The sequence below is a fragment of the Calypte anna genome, chromosome 7 (assembly GCF_003957555.1).
Source record: "Calypte anna isolate BGI_N300 chromosome 7, bCalAnn1_v1.p, whole genome shotgun sequence".
Taxonomy (NCBI): Eukaryota; Metazoa; Chordata; class Aves; order Apodiformes; family Trochilidae; genus Calypte; species Calypte anna.
The window spans coordinates 32,799,668-32,821,807 of NC_044253.1; the positions used below are offsets into that span (position 1 = coordinate 32,799,668).

The following is a 22,140-nucleotide window of genomic DNA, read 5'->3' on the forward strand; positions in this document are numbered from 1 at the left end:
ACTTCAAGCAGTATTGTTAAATAATGCAGAAAGGGTACCATAAACACACCATGTGTGTTCTCTCTAGATAATTCTATATGGTCCTTAGTCATAATTTATATAGAATATATAACAAAGTGCAATATGTGTAGAAATTGGGGTTTTTTGCTAGCATGTGTTCTCATATAAATAAACTCCATCTGTACAGAGAAAAATACCACGTGAGTCCATCCAGAAAGCTGATGAGCATCTTTTTGTCTTCTCTTCTGACTGTTCCATCTCCAGAATTTGTAATCTATGTGAGAGCTGCCACAAAAGTTACTGGGAGTGCAGTAGCTGCTTTAAGGAAAATATATGGATTGTTGATGGATTGAAATGCTAATCAGGGCAAACAAAGGGAAGAAGTTTCCTAAGAGTAGGGCAGATGGTCTGGGTCTTTTCTACCAAAGAAAAGGGGGAAAAAAATAATAAAAGAAGCAAAAAAACCCCACAGACAACTAATACACATTTAAAAGCATTAGTAACATGTGCTTTGTTAAGGTAAATGCCTGAATTTTTTGTCAGAAACTGCTTTCTGGTGTCTTTCCCTTCAATTACAAAGGCTGATAATACAGAATATTGAGACTTGAGATAGATGACTGTTAATTATTTAACCTCCTTGCTTCTAAGAATATATAAATAGCATAAACTCCCCTGGAAAAATCCAAGTCAATCATCCTTCTAACATAAATCATTCCACCTGTGTTCAAGAAACTGTTAAATCTGCATGTAAATAGAAGGCAGCTTCCATATCATATTTTGCCAGGATATGTATATAAATAACAATATAATATATATAATAATATATAAAATATATAAGAATAATAATATAAATATATAATAACATATATAATATATATATGTATATATATAAAGCTTTTCTGGCAGCTTTACATTTCTAGAGAGAGCATCTGAAACCCAAATAAGCCCAACTGGTTTGCTTTGCACACACCCTGCATTGCTTCTACATCCTTTGGAAACCCAGCCGCTTCCTGAAGTGTGTGTAGTCACCAGGGAAGCTGAAATTGTTTATTTTGGGGGGATGAAATTTGGCTGTGCTTCATTCCAACACTTCACTTGAAATTCTGTAAGAGGCAGTGGGACTTGGGGCTGCCTGGTGGTGCTCACCTTGGCTTTCTTAGCCCAGGTACTGACACTTGGATGGTGGGACCAGCCTCTTCCTCTCAGTTAGGAATTAAAAAGTAAAGAGGATCAGGGATGTGGGAGTTAGGCTCAGTAATTAGCATGGCTTTGGGTTTAAACAACAGTTTAAGGGGGGGGAGCCACAAATTTATGTGAAGTCAGAAAGGGAGAGAGTTTGGGCATGAGGCTGCTGGTGAGGGCTTCATCCTTCTGACCTGGGCCTGTCCACCTTGGTGTCACCCATCAGCTGTGAGGTCATCTGGGATTTAAAAAAAAAAAAAAAAAAAAAGAGGAAAGAAAACAGAAGGGAGGAAAGGAAAGGAAAGGAAAGGAAAGGAAAGGAAAGGAAAGGAAAGGAAAGGAAAGGAAAGGAAAGGAAAGGAAAGGAAAGGAAAGGAAAGGAAAGGAAAGGAAAGGAAAGGAAAGGAAAGGAAAGGAAAGGAAAGGAAAGGAAAGGAAAGGAAAGGAAAGGAAAGGAAAGGAAAGGGGAGGGGAGGGGAGGGGAGGGGGGGAGGGGGGAGGGGAGGGGAGGGGAGGGGAGGGGAGGGGAGGGGAGGGAGGGGAGGGGAGGGGAGGAGAGGGAGAGGAGAGGAGAGGGAGAGGAGAGGAGGAGGAGAGGAGAGGAGAGGAGAGGAGAGGAGAGGAGAGGGAGAGGAGAGGAGAGGAGAGGAGAGGAGAGGAGAGGAGAGGAGAGGAGAGGAGAGGAGAGGAGAGGAGAGGAGAGGAGAGGAGAGGAGAGGAGAGGAGAGGAGAGGAGAGGAGAGGAGAGGAGAGGAGAGGAGAGGAGAGGAGAGGAGAGGAGAGGGAGGAGGAGGAGAGGGAAAAAAAATGGGAAAACCTAGAGTGCACTTGGGTGTACTTTGTCATCAGGATGTGCAAAAACTTGGAGGTGGTGAAACTGGGCCACCTGGGGAAGGAAGGAGACTGTGGGGTCACTGAGGTTTAAAACCACAAATGTCTGTTCAAACAAAGCTGAAGTTCTGAGTTGGTCACAGAGCACAAGGCATTCAGCCATGAAAAGTTATTTGTCTTGGTGCAGTCAGGTGCTTCAGGCATTGGGAGCCCTCTTCACCCTCAGCTGCTGCTCTGGGTGCAGCTCTCAGGTAACTGCTTATTTGTGGAATAACACTGTTCACCTGGGCTGGGAAATCCTTCATAATCCAGCCAGGAGATGAAAAATACTGGCTGGATTTTCTCACTGTTGCCAGTGGCTAATTATTAGAGAAGAAATTAATTTTTGACTCTGTCTCACTGTTGTGCATTCGGAGGGCCTCCTAAAATTTGTATAATTTTGTAGGTTGAAGCTGAGGGTATAGCTTAGGTACAGTGGGCAATACAGGCACAGCATGCTGCCTGTAGTGGAAAAATAAGAATAAACTCCATTGCCCTCTTCCTTGCTCCTCATTGATGGGGCAAATCACTGGGTAGAGGTGCCACCTTAGAATATCCAAGCCCTGCTGTGCCAGAAAGCTGGTGGAGCCCAGGGTTGCAGCCTGGCACATGGGCACCAATTCTGGGGGGGGCTGCACTGAGCAGAAATGAAAATTGAAGGTGTAGTAAGAATACTACAAGTATCAGTAAGATAGTAAGAATTAGATATTATAGGAACCTGGCAGGGAAAATCTTCATCAAGCCCACATGATCATAAATGGGTTGGTGTTCCCTTTTACCTTCCTAAAAGCTTGGTCTCAGCTCTGCAGCATCTCCTCTGAAACAGGACTGTGGTGATTTCCCTTTGGGGCTTTCTTCTTGCTTGGGAGCAGCTTAGAGAGAACTGAGCCCCAGGCAGAGTGAGCTTTGGTGGAAGTGACACAAGGAGCTCCATTGCTGAGCACCTGAAGTGTGCAGCACTGAATGTCTCTGTCCTCATGAAACCCAACATGAGCATGCTGAAACTGTGAGTTTACTATCTGGGAAGCCACTGAGAAAAGAAGGAAAACTTTTTTTTTTATTATTACCAAAGCAGTGAGTGACACTGATTCCTGTCCAGTGGTTCTTTTACTGCATCCTCTTCCCCTCTCCTGGCATGCTGGGCACCACAGCCTCTGTGTGTGTGTGTGTGTGTGTGTGTGTATCTCTGTGCTGTCACCTCCAGAGTCTCCTACGTAGGCTGTAGGGGCTGAAGTGCTGCAGCAGGGTACAAATCAGGCCCAGATTCCTGCCCTTTTGGGTAAGGAAAAGGAAACGTGCCTGCTGCCAATCTTCTTGTCCAGCTACCCCATCAGTGATGCTTTTCAAAGTCCTGCTTTGCCATTCCACTTCCCATCTCTTGGGATGGAGTTCATGCTCATCCCACTGGGAATTATTTTGTAGTCTGATGCACGTGAGGATCACAAAGTGCTATATCATTACTCAGTTTAAATTCTTTCTTTATTTGGCTTCTCCCTTTTATTTATTCATCTTTCCTGTGCTCAGCCATTTAACAGTTCTTTTCAATCCTTTGCCCATACAGTCACTCTCACATCTTCATTTTTTGGTGGTACTCTGAACTGGTTGATGTCTTTTGAGCCCACTGACTCCCTAACCTGAGTTTCCTCTGCAGCCTATAGACTGTTTGCTAAATACAAGTGTGCTGGGCTCACAGCTTGTTCAAATAACATATTTTGTAAATATGTAGTAATTTGATACGTTGTGCTAAGGTTTGGGTCTGCCATTTGTCATCCTCTAATTTGCTGCTGCTGATACAAAGCAGTGAAACAGAAAAGGATGGGGGATTACCTTCATGTTCAAATGTTTTGCTCCAGCAATTTTTCCCTGACCTGTGAGATTTTGTCTGTTTTTTTTTTAGATCTGCTTGAGAAGTCTCGTGTTGTTAAGCAGCCAAGAGGTGAAAGAAACTTTCACATTTTCTATCAGATACTGTCTGGTGCCTCAGAAGATTTCCTCTGTAAGTTTTGTGCCATTTTCAGCTATGAGCAGTCTTTATATTTAATGTGCTGTTCCACGCACACCTTGTGGTGATAAGTGATTAATTTTTCCAATTATTGGTGGTAGTAATACTTGAATATTGAATAATAATACTTGAATTAAATGCATGGTTTGATAATGTCCTGGTATCCAAGTCATAATTGGCTTTGGGGCGTATGATAAACAAAGCAAGCCTGTTCTTATTCAGAAGTCTTGTAATTAAAAGGCCCTTAAAGAAAAGTTAATCCTCCTAATAACAACAATTCTTGAGACTACTGGTTCTGGGATAAAAGAGCTGCTAGCAGGATATATGTCAAGTGCTGACATTTTTATTTGATTTATCAGGCAAGCTCAAGCTGGAGCGGGACTTCAGTAGATACAACTACCTGGGCCTGGATTCTGCCAAAGTGAATGGAGTGGATGATGCTGCAAACTTCAGAACAGTCAGGGTGAGAAGTAACAGAGGTTAAGTGTGAACTGCAAAAGTTCTGGTGCAAAGTTCTTGTGCCCTCTGTCTGACTCTTCATCTTCGTCTCAGTCGCTACGCACCCATCCTGTAAGGGTGTAGTGTGTTTGCACAGGGAAACTTAGCTACAACTAGAAAATACAAAGAATCAAGCTCATGGATTTTTTTTCTGGTGGGAATACAAAAAAGATTAAAAGGAAAAAAAGGAAAAAAAAAAAAGCACAGACCCATTAATCAGATCATGGAAAAGGTTATTTTGTGTTGTTGCTTATGATGACAGTGACTGAGCATCACCAGCCGGCTGATGCTGACCCAGTCAAAAGGAAAACAGGGCTGGGATGGTTCTCAAGTTTATTCACAAGGATGTTTTTTGCTTGGTTGAACTCAAGAATATAGGGCCCTTGTACCTAGTGTGTGCAAATTTAGATTCTGAAAGTTACTGGCTTCAGAGCAACAGCATGGTCTGAGAAAACAGCAATACCTGTTCACTTGGCTGTAGAAAATTGGGTCAGGCTGGGTATTAAATTAAGTGGATAAAAAAAAGCCACAGTAGAAAACCATAAAGTGAATTAATTCTACAATTGGGCTGGACTGAAAGCCAGCATGATCACCAGATTTCTTTAACCTGTCTTTTATATTAAAAAACCTTATTTTTCCAAGTGTATTAATTATATCATGTTCTTTTTGTAGTGAAAGTGTTCATCAAACATTTGTAACTGATGCTAATACAGATAAATGGTAAATTTTGCAATTATGATCTGTTTAAAGGTAGATAGTTTTGTCTCATAATTTTATCTTTTACAGAATGCAATGCAGATTGTTGGGTTTATGGATCATGAAACACAGTCTGTTTTTGAAGTGGTGGCAGCCGTCCTGAAACTGGGAAATATTGAATTTAAGCCTGAATCTCGTGTGAATGGCTTAGATGAAAGTAAAATCAAAGATAAAAATGGTAAGATGAGATCCGTGAGGGGAGGAAAACCACTGATTTGTCTGAGGTCATTATTAATTTTGTAATTTCTGTAGACATGCAATATCCTTGCAGTTGAATTAAATGAGATTATTTCCAAAAGTCACCCGCAGACTAATATGGATTGAATTCTATGCAATTCCAGTCAATCTGTTTGAAATCCCAAAAGTGGGGTAACTTTCTTTTTTCACCACTTCTATTCTCATTTTCTTCTGAAATGTTAAATGGTGCTATGCATTTCTGTAACTGCTTGGTTATTCTGCAGTGGAGGCTTTTTAGGTTTTTTGTAGTAGGGGAATTCTGTCTATAACGTGTTCTTTTGGTTGTGATTTTGCCATTATACAAGTCCATTTATTTTCATACTCAACACCTTAAAAGCTAATAGTTTTGGAGGAGAAAAAATAAAGATATGATAGGTTTAATTAGATTTACTCTCTTCTTTTTCATGCTAGAAGTCAAGGAAATCTGTGAGTTGACAGGGATAGACCAGTCCGTGTTGGAAAGAGCTTTCAGCTTCCGGACAGTTGAAGCCAAGCAAGAAAAAGTTTCAACAACACTGAATGTGGCTCAGGTAAAAAAAAAGCTGGGATTTTCAAAGGGAAATAATCTTTTAAAGTGGCAATTTATGTGACTAAACTGTAACTCCCCAGATCAATACACTAAGCTGTACTGAGTTAAAGATATCTCTGGCCTAAGTGTGTTTTCAGTAGTGTTCAAATATACTGGATGTTTGGGTTTTAGGTGTGAATTGCCTCAAAAAGATTGAGAGATAGGAAAATGTTGCAGAGACTGAAAAACTGAAAGAGTTGTACACAAAATATATGTGAAAGCATCGTGCAAACTATTCTTCTTTCTTCTTTTTAGGCTTATTACGCCCGTGATGCTCTGGCAAAGAACTTGTACAGTCGATTGTTTTCTTGGCTTGTCACCAGAATCAATGAGAGCATCAAGGTATTGTTGTTTCCTGCCTGTAAAAAAAGTTTAAAAAAATAAAAAAAAATCAATAGGAATCCTTTGAATTAAATGAACAATAAAGCTGCATTTGCCAATTGCATTTTTCATGGCTGTTCAGTGTGACAGTGGTACAGCAGTGTGACAGTGGTACAGGTAAATAACTGTATCCCAGCTCAACAAATTGCTGCTGTCTCTTTTTATGCTTATGAAAATAATCATGTTAAGTGTATGTTTGGGAAGCCTTAATATTTTAGTTTACAAATTTTACAGCATGTTTTCTTCTTTCTCAAATATAAAATGTAGATATTGCTGACTCAGTGTTTGATTTTTTTTTTTCAAAGGCACAAACAAAAGTGAGAAAGAAGGTGATGGGGGTGCTGGACATCTATGGCTTTGAGATTTTTGAGGTAAGACCTCTACAAAGGTAAACATTTAATGTAAGAGCTGTTATTAAAGCTTCATAGAATAGTTCATGAATGTGTCATCAGAATGCATGTAATGTGAATCAAGGGTGTTTAGAAAAGGAGCCAGTAAGTAAGAGAAAAATCTGAGCATCCTGGGCAAAGGAAACAAAAGTTTATGAAAGCCCAACTTGTATTTTTACATCATAGATAAATAAATATTTATGATGGGCTATGTGAATCTATTTTGCTGTGACATTGGTTCTGGAGGTAGGAGAAACTCTGACAGTGTCAGTTCTGCCCTGAGACATTTTGTGGATGAACAAACTTTATATCCTGCATAAAACACAAGAAAAATGATACATTTTTTTCCTGTCAAATTTAACAAGGAATCCTGTTCTACTTCAAATGAGTTCACTTAGATAAATATTCTATACTGATCCCTTGCTAATGATTTGTGGCTCACTGCTGGTTGTTTATGATATTTTTAGATTAGTATTTTTAGACTAGTGGTATCTGAAATGAAAACAATCAATGAGGAAGTTTTAATTGGGGTAGAGAACACCACAGAGAGTGAGTTTTCATTAATCTGGTAGTTTATTTCAAAAGATTTATAGGTCTCCATTGGAACCTTTATGCAGTGTTTAAACTAAAAACTCATCTGGGGAGAAAAGTCAGTACAAAATCTGCAATCCTTACCCACTTGCCTACATCCTTCTTGAAAATCCAGGGAGCATGTTTAAACTATAGAAGATGGGAGTAATCCTGACAGAAGTATTTATATATTAGAGGGTGGTGTGAGTTTTATTTCAGAAACAAAACATCAGAGTGTGTGCAAATCAAAATAGCCCTGTGAAGAGGAAAAACAAAAGGGAAAAAAGGAGAAACAAAGCTGATACTGGCTTGGAGGGTTTGCTGAGCTGGGCTGTGCTGTTTGCATTAAACATCAGAGCATATTTATGAAAATATATTGGAAATGGTCAGGTGGCTGAATGGACATCTCTGTGCCAGGTCTTCTTGGAGCTGGGTCTCCTTTAGGAAGCTGGGTACTGGGATGGTACAACTGGTGTCTTCAGGCAGGATTCCTGTTTTCCCTAGCTCTTTCTTTATGTTGGATTAAGGATAAACATGTTGGGTGAGCTGGCAGAAGGTTGCACTAGCACACGAGCCAGCCAAATAATTGTGTTTGGGGGATGGTGCTGTAGCAACCAGGTTGTTTCTCACATGTAATCTTCATTTTTGGAGGAGTTCAACATCACAGAAAGTGGTAAGTAAGCAATTTACTGTAGGAGATGTGGCTCAGCAGAAGAAAAATGAAAACACAAGTCCCTTTTCACTTGCATACTGAAGTATAATACAGCTTTCTCTATTCATACAGACTCAAAAACTTTAAAATAATGCAGGTATTGTTCACTCCTTAAAGTGATGAATGGTAGAAAAGGTTTGTCTTGTGACTCAAGGATCAAATTCATCAGTACATTCATACAGGATGGGATTCTTCCTCTCCTGAGTTAAGATCTGTGGTGAGAGCAGCTTGGTTCAGCATCACAAGATTAATGGAATTATTTCTGAATAATTAATGGTTTAGTTCTGAACATTCAAAATGGGATTCAACTAGTTTGCCAGAAACATTCAGAGCTTGTACTAAACCATATTTTCATTTGAAAATGTTTGGGAAAGCACCTTGGTTGATTTAGGTTTCTAGAGATAACTAATACAGCTACTGGTATTGGGACTATGTGGCAGGACTGTAATTCAAAGGATGAATGATAGGAAAACAACCCAACTCCAATGCCAAATTGTGATTTTTCACGTCTGTTCCTGAATGTTAGAGCTGACAGGAGCTCTACAAAGAATCTTGGGGGTTTTTTTCAGCAAGAATGCATTTGAAAGGCTTCTTTAGCTGCCAACTTGTGCATTTAAAACTTGCAAGTTTTTTTCTACACTGAAGGTAAAAAGGGCCACTTTAATCCTTTAATTTAAATCATTTAATTAATATTTTTTGGTGTGAAGTGTCCTTGTACCTTGGAGACAGAACAGCTCAAAAAATACAGAAAGTGTAGTAGGAGGTTTTTATACATGTTCAATATTTGCACAGGAAGAGTGTAATACCATTGAAATAAGTAGCAAGATACCTGCTTACTGAAGAATGTTTGGGGCTTGTTTTTCTCTTTGGTTTGCTGTTTTTGCTTATTTGTTTTCCTTTTAATATTACACATATTCTTCAGGACTGCTGAAAAAAAAAAAACAACCCTAAATGATATCCTAGTTTACCTGTTTCATCCCAAGCTTCTTACTTAAAATTACTGGAATACATTATGGAGTAGTCTGCTTCCACTCCCAAACCATTAGTTTGCTACAGGTTTTTGATTTCTTCACAATAGGTAAGGCAGACAAAATGTCTTGGGCCTTACTCCTGCTTAGTATGATTCCTTGGATCATCTTACAATTCCTCCTGTGAAAAGAGTAAAGAAATCCAGATTAGTTCTGAAAAATCCTACACTTCACCTTCTGATGATGACTGTAGTCCTGTTCTGTTATATGCAAATTGAAGCTTATATAAATGAGATTTTTTTTCATCTGCTTTTGAAGGAATGTTTTATTTACTGTCCTCTGTAATCTCTACAGTTTTCTGTTCATTAAGATGAAGTTAATTTACAAATTAAGTGGAGGTTTCTTGAAACTTCACAAAGGGAAGATAGTGAGGTATTGATAATGCTGGCATATACTCTTTGGTGTTGGATTCCCACTGGTATTTTTATCAAGCACAAACTCTGTTTTTCAGACAAACCCAAAAGCTGTCTAAGAAAGCAGATTTAAGGATTTAGCTGTCCAAAAATGTAGATTAGGGAATTTAAATCTATCAATAATCCTCAGCCTGTGTGATTTTGCTGGATGTCAACAGCAAGCTTGGTTAAATAACCCACAAAATAGGTGCTGCTGTAAAGCTGTGTTTATTTCTGAATCCTTCCATGCCCTTTGGGGCAAACTGGATGCTGGGGCTGAATGTTTTGACAGCAAAATGCTGAAAATTTGGGTGTCTCCACGTGTAGTGTGGGTAAGGATTTAGGATTAAGATTAGGATTAGTGTGCAAGGTAATAGGACCCAAGGCAATAGTTGGTTGTGTCATTCTGCTGAGCTTGAGCAATGGTTGAAGCCTGGCACCAATTGCTCTGGGGATGTTTATCCCCATTTTTGAGCATCTGTATGTGGATTCTGCCTGCAGTCTAGCCTGGGATTTGAGATGGAGCAGGGATGATGGTTGGTGGCACTAAGAATTTCAGAACCAGCTTGATTGAGGATGTCCTGGGGGAGGTTTTTAGTTCCACGTTTGATTTTGGGGGAGGGCTGAAGTGGTTTCTGCGTCTCTCAAAAATTCCAGGATTGGACTTCATGGGAAAGAACTGTAGGTTGTAGAAGGCAGATGACTGATGGCCTGGCAAGTTTCAGCTGAGGTTTCAATCCATCCTGTTTGTCTTGAATATTTAATTTTCTGCTGTGTATTTTTCCCATGTAGATGAGGGCAGGGGGATGTTGTCACGTTTAATGCTGGGCTGGCAATTAACTGTATGCCAGCTGCTCTCTATTAATCCCCTTCCTGATAAAGAAAGGAGAGAGAACAAGGCAGAGGGACTTAGGGGTTGGAAACTAAACTACACAGCTTTAATGGAACAGTAATGATAAAGGGGAAATATTATTAAATATATAAAAATATACAGGAAAACAACAGCACGCTCCTGGAGTCAGCAGCAGTCAGGAGCTGGAGGCAGGAACACACAGGTTCAGGCTGGCCTGGATCAGGACCACAGAGAGATGAATGGATGGAATCCTCCCAGGATGCCAAAACAAACAATAACCAGGTGAAGAAGGGCAAAGAGAAGAGCAAAGGGTGAAGAGGAAGGAATTGACCCTCCTGATCCCTCAGTTTTATACCGAGTGTGACACATATGGGATGGAATACTCTGTTTGGTCAGTTCTGGTCCTTTGCCTTGTCCACTTCTCCCTAAATGAGGGTTGCAGTGTGACCTCCTTACTCCTTTTGTCTTTCCAAAGCATCAAATGTTCCTCGGAAGTGAGCAGTGGCCTTGGTTCTGCAGACCATTCTCCAGCTGTAACTCTAAGCATCAAACATTATCAGACCCAGCGGCAGACACTGACTGAGAAACTTGCTGTTCATTTCTGCAAGTGCAGCTACTTACAAGAGACTGAGCTGAAAGCAAACGCACAAGACAGAAATTCACTCTATCCTGGCCCAAACCAGGGCAGGTGGAAAAAATAATCTCAGTGTGAATATTTCCTCCTGCCTAGACAGCAGAGATACAAATGTCTGTCTGTGATAGCTGCCTTAAAGGTTTATTCTGAATTTTCAGGTTTTTTTTAGTCTGAGGCTAATGATTTGGGACAGTTTTATGAAAGTTGAGGCTTCTAAAGAAGGCTGATTCTAGAAAGTTGCCAGGCCCTGAGAAGACAGTTTGAGAGGAGGAACACTTTCTGCTCCATCCCTTGGCAGAGCAGTTGGTTCCATGTCTTTGGCTCCATGTATTTCAGCCTGATGGGAAGTGGGGGGTTGTTGGGAAGCTGCAGAAAGAGAGACTCTTCCCAGTTGTCTCTCAGATGTCTGCTGAGGGTTCACCTGAGGTGATCTGATGGTCTTGTCTTGGGGACAGCATCTGATCACCTCCTTCTGCTCCAGATACACAGATACACAGAAACATCCATCATGTTCTGCATGAAACCTCTCATTAAATAAAAATAACACCAAGAAAAAGCCAAGCGAGCCACCCAGGAGGAAAACCAGGTCCATTTCTCACAATCTGTGGCTTATTCCAAAGGGGAAATTCGGCAAAATATTAAAGAACAAAAAAAATTATCCTTAGACTAACAAGCACCTGTACACAATTCATGTAATAGCAGTGGTTCTAAACTAAAACCTTTTATCTTTTCATGGTTGACTCTGACATCCTCACTGAGTACAACATCATAATCTGCTGATTTATTTAAGCTCTGTGTTTTTGCATGGCACAGAATTTCTTAGAGTTAAAAAACTTGCTCTTCATGAATTGCAACCATGGTGCCCAGTAGCTTGAAGGCTGATAAAGGATAAAACTCTATGAGCAAGACACCATTATTTGTGAAGTGGGAAACCCAGTGAAGTAGGCTTTGATTTTTGTCAGTGAATTTGTCTACTTGTCTAAATTTATTGCTGCAACTGATAAAAGATTGAGAAAAAAAGCTGGAGGTGGTTGGTTGATCTGTATCTAGGAATTCAACATGACTTGAAGCCTATCTCAGGTGACATTCTGTTTTCCAGCACCTTTAATTTATTTTGAGAGACTGAGTGGGTTTTTATTTTCCCTGAAGGTTATATTTTGCATTCCACAGTGATTCCCATGGATGGTTTGAAATGCTGCTATAAAAAAGTAGGGAATGAAGTGAAACTCAACGTGAAAGAGGCAGAATTATTCCGGAGCAGCTGACACTTTAAGAAGTGCTGGTCTCAAATATTTTTCTTCCTAGAATTTCCCAATGCTATCTGAATTTATGAACTCTTCCTGAAATTTTGGGTTGACCAAGCTGCTTCTGTGTTGATCAAAATCCTTTCTGTAGATGCATGTAAATGGTCAGTGTAATGAACAAGTGGTTTCTTGGTAGCTGGGTAGCTGGGTCCTTCTTTTCTCCTGAGTGGACTCAGGGATTTGGTATTATTCATTTTTCTTTTTTTTTTTTTTTTAAAGGTAATAAAGAAAGTCTTTTACATCCCTTCTTCATTCTGTCATAATGATTTCTAGGAGCTTTCATTAAAATATCAGGGGGAAATGAATTTGCAAGCATTTTTCTGAGTTTTGTGAAGCCCTCACATAGTTAAATAGAAATTGTAGGTATACAGTAAGGGAGAATAAATTCCCAGTCTTTGTTGCCTGGCTCAGATTTGCTGAGAGATGAACACTCTAATTGTTGGTTTGGTTTTGTTTTTTCCTGGAGTGTTTCTTAAAACCTGTAAAAGGAAATGCTGCTTTGTGAAGTGTGTTTGCTGAATGTCTTCTGGTCTGTTCAGAGTTAAGCCTTTTGGGATTTCCAATAATTCCAGACATTTCCCTCCTTTCCTTTGCTGTAATTAACTGTTTGCCTTTTGTTCTGTGTCATACACAAAGAACAAAGTCTCCACAGCTCTTCAGTGACTTTTTTTTCCTGGAATAACCATTTTCAGTGGCTTGGCAATGTCAGATAGAATTTCATAGCTTAAAGTGAGTGAATTGTCAAGAACTCTGTGGATTTTGGGTTGCCTTTCTTTGGCAAATGTAAGCATGACAGATAATCAGGAAAGCATCTAGCAATTACTGAAGTGTATTCTTAATGACCTTTTGGTTTAGCTGGATTTGCAGTTCAGTTTCCATCCTCTTTGGAAGATGAAGACTGGATAATATGTGAGTGAAAAGCCCTTGAAGCTGGGATAACCTGGTCCTCTGGAGCAATGCTCTTTCTCTGCAGGCTGACAAGAGGATGCAGGATGTATTTTTTACCCTTCCTCTTCTCCAAGCTGATGTGTCACTTGGGGTCCTTGTACTTCTAACTCAATATATCTGAAGTGATGACCTTATCTGAATGTGTCAAATAAACATTTACTCGTTCTTCCTCCAGGGCTCTCTCTTCTCTTCCCTGTTCTACCCTCTATTTACTGAGTTTTGTCTGCTGAAGGAGATCTTTTGGGCTTTGATTTCGAGGTGTCACCATGCAAGAATGTGTCTCACTCCCTAGGTTTATTTTATAGCCTTTGGATGGTACCTAAATATATGGTAATTTAAAAAGAAGTAATGCACAACAGTCCTGTGGTACTTCCCATTTGCAGTGCCTGGCAGAAAGACTGAGCTACTTTGTACCCTGAATAAATGCTAAAACATATATTTTGTCTTGCTGTGGAAGTAGAATACCTGCTGACTGCATTTTCTGTAATTTTTTCTTTGCAACAGAATGCAGTAAGTATGACTTGTTTGCAGTGCTGATTTTGTTGCATGCCAAGTTTTAACTTTTTTATGTAAATTCTGCAGCCTCTGATTGATCTTTGCAGTTGGTGTGAGGGGCAAAGTTTGATGTGGCTGAGGGAGTCTGGTGATAAGCTGTGATTCTGCTTTACTTAAAACCAAAATGATAACAGTAATCTGTGCTACCTCGATGTTTTCTAATCTGCTTGTGTGTTCTTAATCTCATTTAGCAACCACCTCCTTAATTTAAACATTTAAATGATTGCAGTTGCCCTTCATTATAAAAAACAAACAAAAAATCCATCATCACCATTTGAGCCTCAAGAGGTGGTGGATAGCAGATTTATTTGATAGTGCAAAAAGGCAGAGTGGTTTATTCTGCAAGTTTTCAGGCTTCCTAAGTATCCAAAGTGGTTTTGATTATTAGTAATTAAGAAATAAAAGAGGGTGAGGGGAAGGGAACCCAACAACCACAGAGCCAAGAAGATGACCAGCAGTAAATATGCAAAATTACTCCTGACTGAAGTTATTTCTCCAGATGTGGGATTCTTATAGGACCAGAGGAAAAGCAATGAAGCTGCTGTTCCTTTTTTTTTTTTTTTTTTTTTTTTTAAGAGGGGCTTTTTAACCCCATCCTCAGAAAGGGGCATCTGGCCTGCAAACTGCACTCATTTAAAATAACGGAGATGAAGTGATGAAGCTTCTGTGCTGCAGTCCTGGCCCTGGGGGATGTCAGCAGTGAAACTGGAGTTGGCTTGAGAGCCAGAGCTTTACCCGTGCAGTTCAGGGGGTGGTAGTGGCTGTCATTCCCAGGCTGAATTCTGTGTCCTTCTGGAAGTGTTTTGCTGTGATGTCCCAACCCTGCTTCTGCCCTGCAGCTGTGATGGAGGAGTTTGCTCCTTCCCACTGCCCATCCCTCCCCCTGGGCTCTGCTTTGGTCCCTTTGCAAAGGGTCACACGCCTGCTTGCTCCCTACCCCAGTTTTATACAGTTTAGCCTTTTAAAGGATTTTTGGCTGATAAAATTCTTTCGATTCCCATCACTTCAGGGGGCAATTACATGAGGATTTTATTGGCAGGGAGGAGGTGGGTTGACCTCTGGAATCACTAATCTCTCAACTCAGGCTCTGCTGTGACCAGAATAGCAGCTTGAGCCTCAGTCTGTAGTGAATTAGGATGTTTTATTGGCTTCTGAGTGATCCTGGCTGGAGAAGAGGTAAAGCTGCCTTCATAATTTTATTTCTCAGAACAGTTTCACACATGGGGACACAGAAGTGCAGGCAAAACTTTTGTTGTTTTTTCCCCTTTTCACCGACCTCCTCGTGACTTATCCCAAGAAATCAATAGAGAGGCATCAAGAATATAAACCTACAGAGGTTTTGAAGAAAGCTTCAGGGAAGGATTTTGTCTAAAATTTCCAAACTAATCACATTCTCAATAAAATATTACTGAAACCATCCCATGGCAAAGCTGGAAAGGAGTAGTTAATAAAGGGGCTTGTGGACTTGCAGTTGCTGCTGGAACTTATGCCAGCTGAGTTCCAGGTGTTCCCACAAATTCAAATGTGTTTTATCTGACAGGACAACAGCTTTGAGCAGTTCATTATCAACTACTGTAATGAGAAGTTGCAGCAGATCTTCATTGAACTCACCCTCAAAGAAGAGCAGGAGGAATACATCCGAGAGGTAACACTTAAAAAAATCTTTCCTTATTCACACCTCCTCATGTTGTCCCTGGTCTAAACCAAACCCAAGTGGGTTATTCGTTAGTGACTGGTGCAATTTATTAATTTATTAGAAGACTAATACTGCTTTCTGGTATTAGTGCCACTACACTGCAGTTTCCACAGCTGATGCTGTTTCAAAAGGGAACTGGGTGGGTGAAACGAGAGCAGGCAAGAAACTGCACATAGGCTTTGGTCCTCATTTTCTTTCAGTTAAGTCTTGAAGGAGCTGTGTAAGCTTTGCAGGTAAATTTAAAGCCTGCAAAGTTTTGGAGCCTAGATACCAATGTTTGATGTTATTCTGTCAGGGTACATCAAGTGAAAGTTTTAATGGGTTTAGCACCCCTCTCCATCATGTACAGAACTCAAAATACCAGCTTACAGAACTGCCAGACTCTGTCTGTGCTCAAATTACATGATGCCATTTTGCTGGGTAAACATTTCTAAAAATTGAATGAAGGTCCCATCTTATAATCCTGAGGATAATTTCCTTTTTGTGTTCAGCAATGCAACTCTTGAGACATCATTGCTGCGATGTGCTTCCTCAACAACATTTCAAACACCCTGAAAAATACTAAACTGTAAGATGGACCACAGAATGCAGATTAATAATGAAGTTAATATTTTCTTTTCCTAGTCCTTTGCCCAGCCAGTGTTACCTCCTGAGACAATGGAATCTCATCCTGGAAATTTTATTGCTGATATTTGGAAAAAAAAAAAAATCCTAGGATATTAGGAGCATTTGAACAACAGCCAGACTCTGGTCTCATCTAAATTTAGCCCTTTTATTTTTTTCCTCTCATTAAAAGAGGGGGAAAAAAATAAAACAAAACAGCTAGGAACTTAGAAATGTTGACTTGGGATGCATGTTGAGCTGGGATGCTTGGAGTGAAATGGGCTGGAAGCCAGGGGAGTGCATGGGAAGCTGACACGGGGTGGGGGAAAGGAATGGAGAGAGTGGGTCTGGCAGCTGCCCAGGGACAGATAATGTTAGTGGGAGGTGATTGCTTTTCTTTTTTAGTAAATGAAATGTTTGGTGAGCACGTGGAATTGAAATTGGAAAGTAGTTAACTGGAATATAATTTAAATGGCCAAGAGGAGAAGCTGCCTGCACTGTTGTCTTGCTAATGCATTTATTTTATTTATTTTTTTTTTATAATAGGGGATTGAATGGACTCATATTGAGTATTTCAACAACGCTATTATTTGTGACCTGATAGAAAATGTGAGTTATATTCAAGGATCTGTCTGAATAATTTTTTAGCACATGGATTGAATTCAGCTGTATGGTCTGTATGCATTTTCACTCACTGTGGTTTTATAAAACAAGCCACACATTTTATTAGTCCTCTTCTTTTGTATGGCAGAAGTTTAGTTCACTAAAATCAGATATCACATGCTGCATTATAAATGACATGACTTGTTGCTGAGGGCTTTAGATATAGGAAATGCTTATGTCTAATAAGAGGACTTCCTATGGGCTTTAGCACAGCATAATAGCATAAAATTCCTTGGAACTGGAAAAGAGTTTTAAACCTAAATTTACTTAAATGGATGCTGGTTTTGCCTCTAAACTGGCTTTCAGTTTAGCTGGAGTCTTTCAAAATTGCAGATATTAAAAAACTGTTGGAAATGGGGATAAGGAAAAGAGCCAGACTTTGAGCTGTCTTGAAGAACATCTGGGTAGCAGGAGCCAAAGAGGGGTGAGCAGTCTCCTCTCTGTGCCTTGCTGGTAATGTGATGTGAGCCAACACTAAATCTCTTGCCTTAAAACTTCAGAACCAAACTGGAATCCTGGCCATGCTAGATGAGGAGTGCCTGAGACCAGGAACTGTTACTGATGAGACCTTTTTGGAAAAGCTGAACCAAGTCTGTGCCACTCACCAGCATTTTGAGAGCAGGATGAGCAAATGCTCCCGGTTCCTCAACGACACTTCCTTGCCTCACAGCTGCTTCAGGATCCAGCATTATGCTGGCAAGGTACCTGCTCAGGGGGGGTTGGAACTGTCTGGAGGGTGCTGAACCTCCAGAAGATCTTGTGGAGATCTTATGAAGATCTTGGGGAGATTTTGTGAAGATCTTGGGGAGGCTCTTCATCCATGAGATGATGTTCTAGTAATGGAGGAGAATTGCTTGGGTCAATAGTTGATGAAAAAAGTCCAGAACTCTTAATCTTTTCTGTCTTAAACCCAGGGCTGGTGAATTTGGGCTGGAAGGTATTCAGAGATGCTGCTGCTCTGCTTGAAATCATGGGCAGTGCTCCTTGCAGCAAAGGAGAAAGATGTTCTGTGTGCTTTGGTGGTGAGATGCTGGGTCACTGGAAATAAACATGGTGTTTAGAGTGACAAAAAAAAAAATCACCCACATTTGTAGGGAAGGTATTTTGGGAGTCATGTTCTTTGTCACAGCTGGAGCTGTGCTGATGAGGAAGTGGAGTTTTTGTACATTTGAAGAAACTGAGTTTATTTGGACAGCCTGTGCTGTCAGGTGGAAGAGAAAGCTAGACAGTGGGCTTGCAAATGTGTTTGCTTTTTGCAATATAAGCAGCATAAATAAATACAGACCTGGTAGTTTTTGATGTTTAATTCAGGATGACTTTTTATTAATTAACAAAGAAATTAAATCTGTAAGAAGGAGAGAAAAAAAAATTTTAAAAATTATAACTAAGCATAGGGGTTTAAGGTATACCTCATTACTGAATCTGCTGATTATGTCAATTACTCTGCCAGTTTCACAGAGTAATGACTGTTTGGAAAGTGTTTCTTTTTGCTAGGTCCATTTAATACTTCCTTGTTTATTTAGTATTTTCCCAATCTTACAATTTTGAACAGCTTCATAATTTGCTCATTCAAAATACTGCTGGAAATGTCACACTTCTGGCTTCTGAGCCATTGATGAACTTTGTTTTGCTAAGAATAGTTTGTATTCTTAGCAAATACTTAGCAATACAATACATCTAAGTCTTGGCTTAATACTTAGATGCTTCCCTGATTGCTTCTTTGGTAAATTGAAAATCCCCCAGTGTTTTAAGAAAGGCTGCAAACAACTTGAATCTTAGCAGGCAAGGTCTTCAATTCTTGAGGGTCTTCAGTTGTTCCTGGCACTTCTCTTACCCAGTAGAGCAGCCAGTGAGTTCCTCCTATTTTGGGAGGAATGTTATTTTCCCATTATCAGCTGAGACCATCTTGATCTAGCCACTGGACAGCAAAAGTCTGACTCTCCTTTGGTGATGGGTAAGCAAGTTCACCTGAACAGGTTGTCAGGAAAATGCCACCTGAGTTCCCAGTCCCTTGCTGCTGTGTAAAATATGGCTATGGCAGCATGAGTTTTATTCAGTGTTCTGTCTATATATCTACCCAAAACCGAGAAGTCATGAAGCTGGAGAATCTGTATTACCAGCCAGATTACTTGTCGCAATTAATCAGACTAAATTCCCTGCCCTCAATAAATAAAAAAGCCAGTAGCAATCTGAGAACTTCGTGTAGAAGTTCCTCTGGGTGCCTCCAGCTGCAGGTCAGAGCTCTGCATCCATGCTTGTTGTCATTGGAATGTTTTCCTGGTAAAAATCCTTTAAAATAGCAGTCCCCTGAGATCTGCAGAGATAGCTGTGTGCTGTTGCCATACCAAGAAGTGATCTTTCATGATTTGTTTTAGTTAGGCAAATACTGTAAGCATTAGTACTTTGATAGGAAAAACTACCTTTTGTTGTTGTGATTCAAAAGAGAAGGAGACAAGCTTGTTGTCAGCCAAAAAGGTTTGGTTTGGAGGATTGGCAGGTGGTGGTGTGTCAGAGTTATCGTGGAAGAAGGTTTTTTTCTTTCCATTTCAGAAGCCAGAACTGATCAGCAGAAGGAGCTGTGAGCAGCGTGAGAAAATCCATCTTCCTCAGGAAGTGTGTCCACAGAAATTTTATCCAGCAAGAAGTCTTCCAAATGTCAAATTTAAAAAAAAAAAAAAAAAAAAAAAAAGGTTGAAATGTCCTTAATTTTTTTTTTTTTTTTGGATAGGGAGGAAGAAGGAGAAACCAATTTCTCTGTTCAGTTTTGAACTGGTCCCTGTTGATAGTTCAAAGCCTGCTCTGATGAGACTTCTGTATTCTCCAGGTTATGTATCAGGTGGAAGGATTTGTTGACAAAAACAATGATCTCCTGTACCGTGACCTCTCCCAGGCCATGTGGAAGGCCAGTCACCCTCTTATCAAAGCACTGTTCCCAGAAGGGAACCCTGCTAAGATCAATCTGAAGAGGCCACCAACAGCAGGGTCACAGTTCAAGGCTTCTGTTGCTACCCTAATGAAAAATCTTCAGACAAAAAATCCAAACTACATTCGGTAAGTTCACCTCTGGCAGAGCTTTGAATTTATGTTTGAAGTTTTTTTTTTCTTAAAAGAATTTTGATACTTAAGGATAAACTATTGAAACTATCATGGAATGGCAGAGGTTGGAAGGGACCTAAGAGATCATCTACTCCAACCTCCCTGCTGTGGGCAGGGTCACTTCTTATCTAGGCAAGGTTGCTCAAAGCTTCATTCATCCTGACCTCTAACACCTCCAGGGAGGGGCAATCCACAGCTTGCCTGGGCAGCCTATTCCAGACACCTCCAGGGAGGGGGAATCCACATTTTCCCTGGGAAACCTATTCCAGACACCTCCAGGGAGGGGGAATCCACGTTTTCCCTGGACAGCCTATTCCAGACACCTCCAGGGAGGGGGAATCCACATTTTCCCTGGGAAACCTATTCCAGACACCTCCAGGGAGGGGGAATCCACAATTTCCCTGGCCAGTCTATTCCAGACACCTCCAGGGAGGGGGAATCCACAACTTCCCTGGACAGCTTATTCCAGAGTCTCACCATCCTCATACTGAAGAACTTCATAGCATCCAACCTAAACCCATTCCCAATGTATGATTTAAGCTCACAGCAATAGCTGTTGCCATGCCTGGTGCTGCAAACAAGAGTTCCCATTTATTTCCCTCTCCAGGTGCATCAAACCCAACGACAAGAAGGCTGCACACATCTTCAATGATGCCCTGGTGTGCCACCAGATCCGCTACCTGGGTCTTCTGGAGAACGTCCGGGTCAGAAGGGCAGGTTATGCCTTCAGGCAGGCATATGAACCTTGCCTGGAAAGGTACAAAATGTTGTGTAAGCAGACATGGCCCCACTGGAGAGGGCCAGCCAGGTAGGAAAACATCAGTCATATTCCTTGTCCTGTTCCAGTGATTGAAATCTTCAGTCATCAACGACTGATTGAATGGTTGAACCTTGACTGTCTCCCCCATGTTGGGTTTTTGTTGGTTTGGTTTTAATCTAATGCATTATCAAGTATTTTTAAAGTAAATTTAAAAGTAAGCTACTGTGGCTCAAGTGTTCTCCTTTGCATGTTGTTCCTTAAGGTCTTGTTCCAGCTGTTGGGTGGGTTCATTTACTGGGAAATCTCTACGGTTCAGTAGGCTAAAAATTGCAGTTCCTTGGCAGAGGAGGTGATTTGAGTGATGAACTAATCAACTAATGAAAAGGGTTTTGCATGTGAGCAAGGAGAGCACTTGGTTTTTAGAATACATTGCAGCCTTTCCTGATTTGGAAGAAATAGGGAGAGGTAGAGACTGCAGTGGAATCAAAATTAGGTTTAAAATTGTGAGCAGAACATTTATTTTTAATAAACAGCTTCCAAAGTGTAGCAACACCCCTTTTCTTGAAGACAGTCATGCAACTGTCCTCTGGCCTTTCAAGAAAAAAAAAATCTTTCAAGAATGCAAATCAGTTGTATTAAATACATACATTTATTGTGGAGTACTCACATATATTTTTACAGATGTCTTGGGTAGGCAAATGAGCTGCTCAATTCTTTTCACACTTGACCACCAGTAGCACGATTTAAATTTCTTTCATAAGATGTAAATATCATTAGGTACCATTTAAATCTTTAGGTTGTCAAGGCAACAGTAGAAGTGGAGTATTGATAACAATAGTATTTTTATAATCCTCACAAAGTCCTGTGCAGTTCCTCTTTTTTCTCTATTGTTGGCCTTTATAAAATGCAGAGTGTGGAACATTAGCATTTGTCAGACTTGTCAGTCTTTGTTTCACATTTTGATGTTAAGTGTGAGAGCCCTTCCTTTTTTCCTCTTCTTTTTTTTCTTTTAATAAAAAAATTATAGATGTAAAAGAAAAAAAATAGGTCATTGGTGATGATATTAAATAAGTTTGCTCCTTTTTCATCAAATTATTCTGAATCTTTACAGTGACTACTCTTGCCTTTAGCCAAATCAGCAGTGAGAAAATGAGTTAAGTTTTCAATCTTCTTATGTCAAGCACTATTTAAGAATTTAAAATATGCTTTCATATGCTTTCCATAAATTAAACTGTGAATATGTAAACTAAGAAGTCTTAGGAGCTGGGGGTCATGTTTCATAAGCTCATTTACTTCTTATTAGGGATGGAGTAGAGGTGCTGTTTAATGAATTGGAAATCCCTGAAGAAGAGTTTTCATTTGGCAGATCAAAGATATTCATCCGCAACCCAAGAACAGTAAGTGAAAAACTTCTTTCCCTGCAAAATCCAGACACCTTTCATC

The 22,140-nt window shown here is 40.2% G+C and overlaps 1 protein-coding gene across 7 annotated transcripts in view; it reads left to right on the forward strand.

The window, feature by feature from the left end:
- MYO1B (myosin IB) overlaps nucleotides 1-22,140 on the forward strand; it is a 119,034-nt gene that overhangs the window by 74,123 nt on the left and 22,771 nt on the right. For 4 of the 7 annotated variants that reach the window (XM_030454309.1, XM_030454310.1, XM_030454308.1 and 1 more), the window contains exons 8-19: nucleotides 3,950-4,048; nucleotides 4,414-4,517; nucleotides 5,339-5,486; nucleotides 5,957-6,075; nucleotides 6,369-6,455; nucleotides 6,800-6,865; nucleotides 15,420-15,524; nucleotides 16,725-16,787; nucleotides 17,342-17,542; nucleotides 19,666-19,892; nucleotides 20,545-20,745; nucleotides 22,001-22,094. In XM_030454309.1, coding sequence (XP_030310169.1) covers nucleotides 3,950-4,048; nucleotides 4,414-4,517; nucleotides 5,339-5,486; nucleotides 5,957-6,075; nucleotides 6,369-6,455; nucleotides 6,800-6,865; nucleotides 15,420-15,524; nucleotides 16,725-16,787; nucleotides 17,342-17,542; nucleotides 19,666-19,892; nucleotides 20,545-20,745; nucleotides 22,001-22,094 — 1,514 coding nt within the window. Of the gene's footprint in view, nucleotides 1-3,949; nucleotides 4,049-4,413; nucleotides 4,518-5,338; nucleotides 5,487-5,956; nucleotides 6,076-6,368; nucleotides 6,456-6,799; nucleotides 6,866-13,828; nucleotides 13,835-15,419; nucleotides 15,525-16,724; nucleotides 16,788-17,341; nucleotides 17,543-19,665; nucleotides 19,893-20,544; nucleotides 20,746-22,000; nucleotides 22,095-22,140 lie in introns of all 7 variants that reach the window. The other 3 variants (XM_030454307.1, XM_030454311.1, XM_030454314.1) reach the window with 1 other exon arrangement.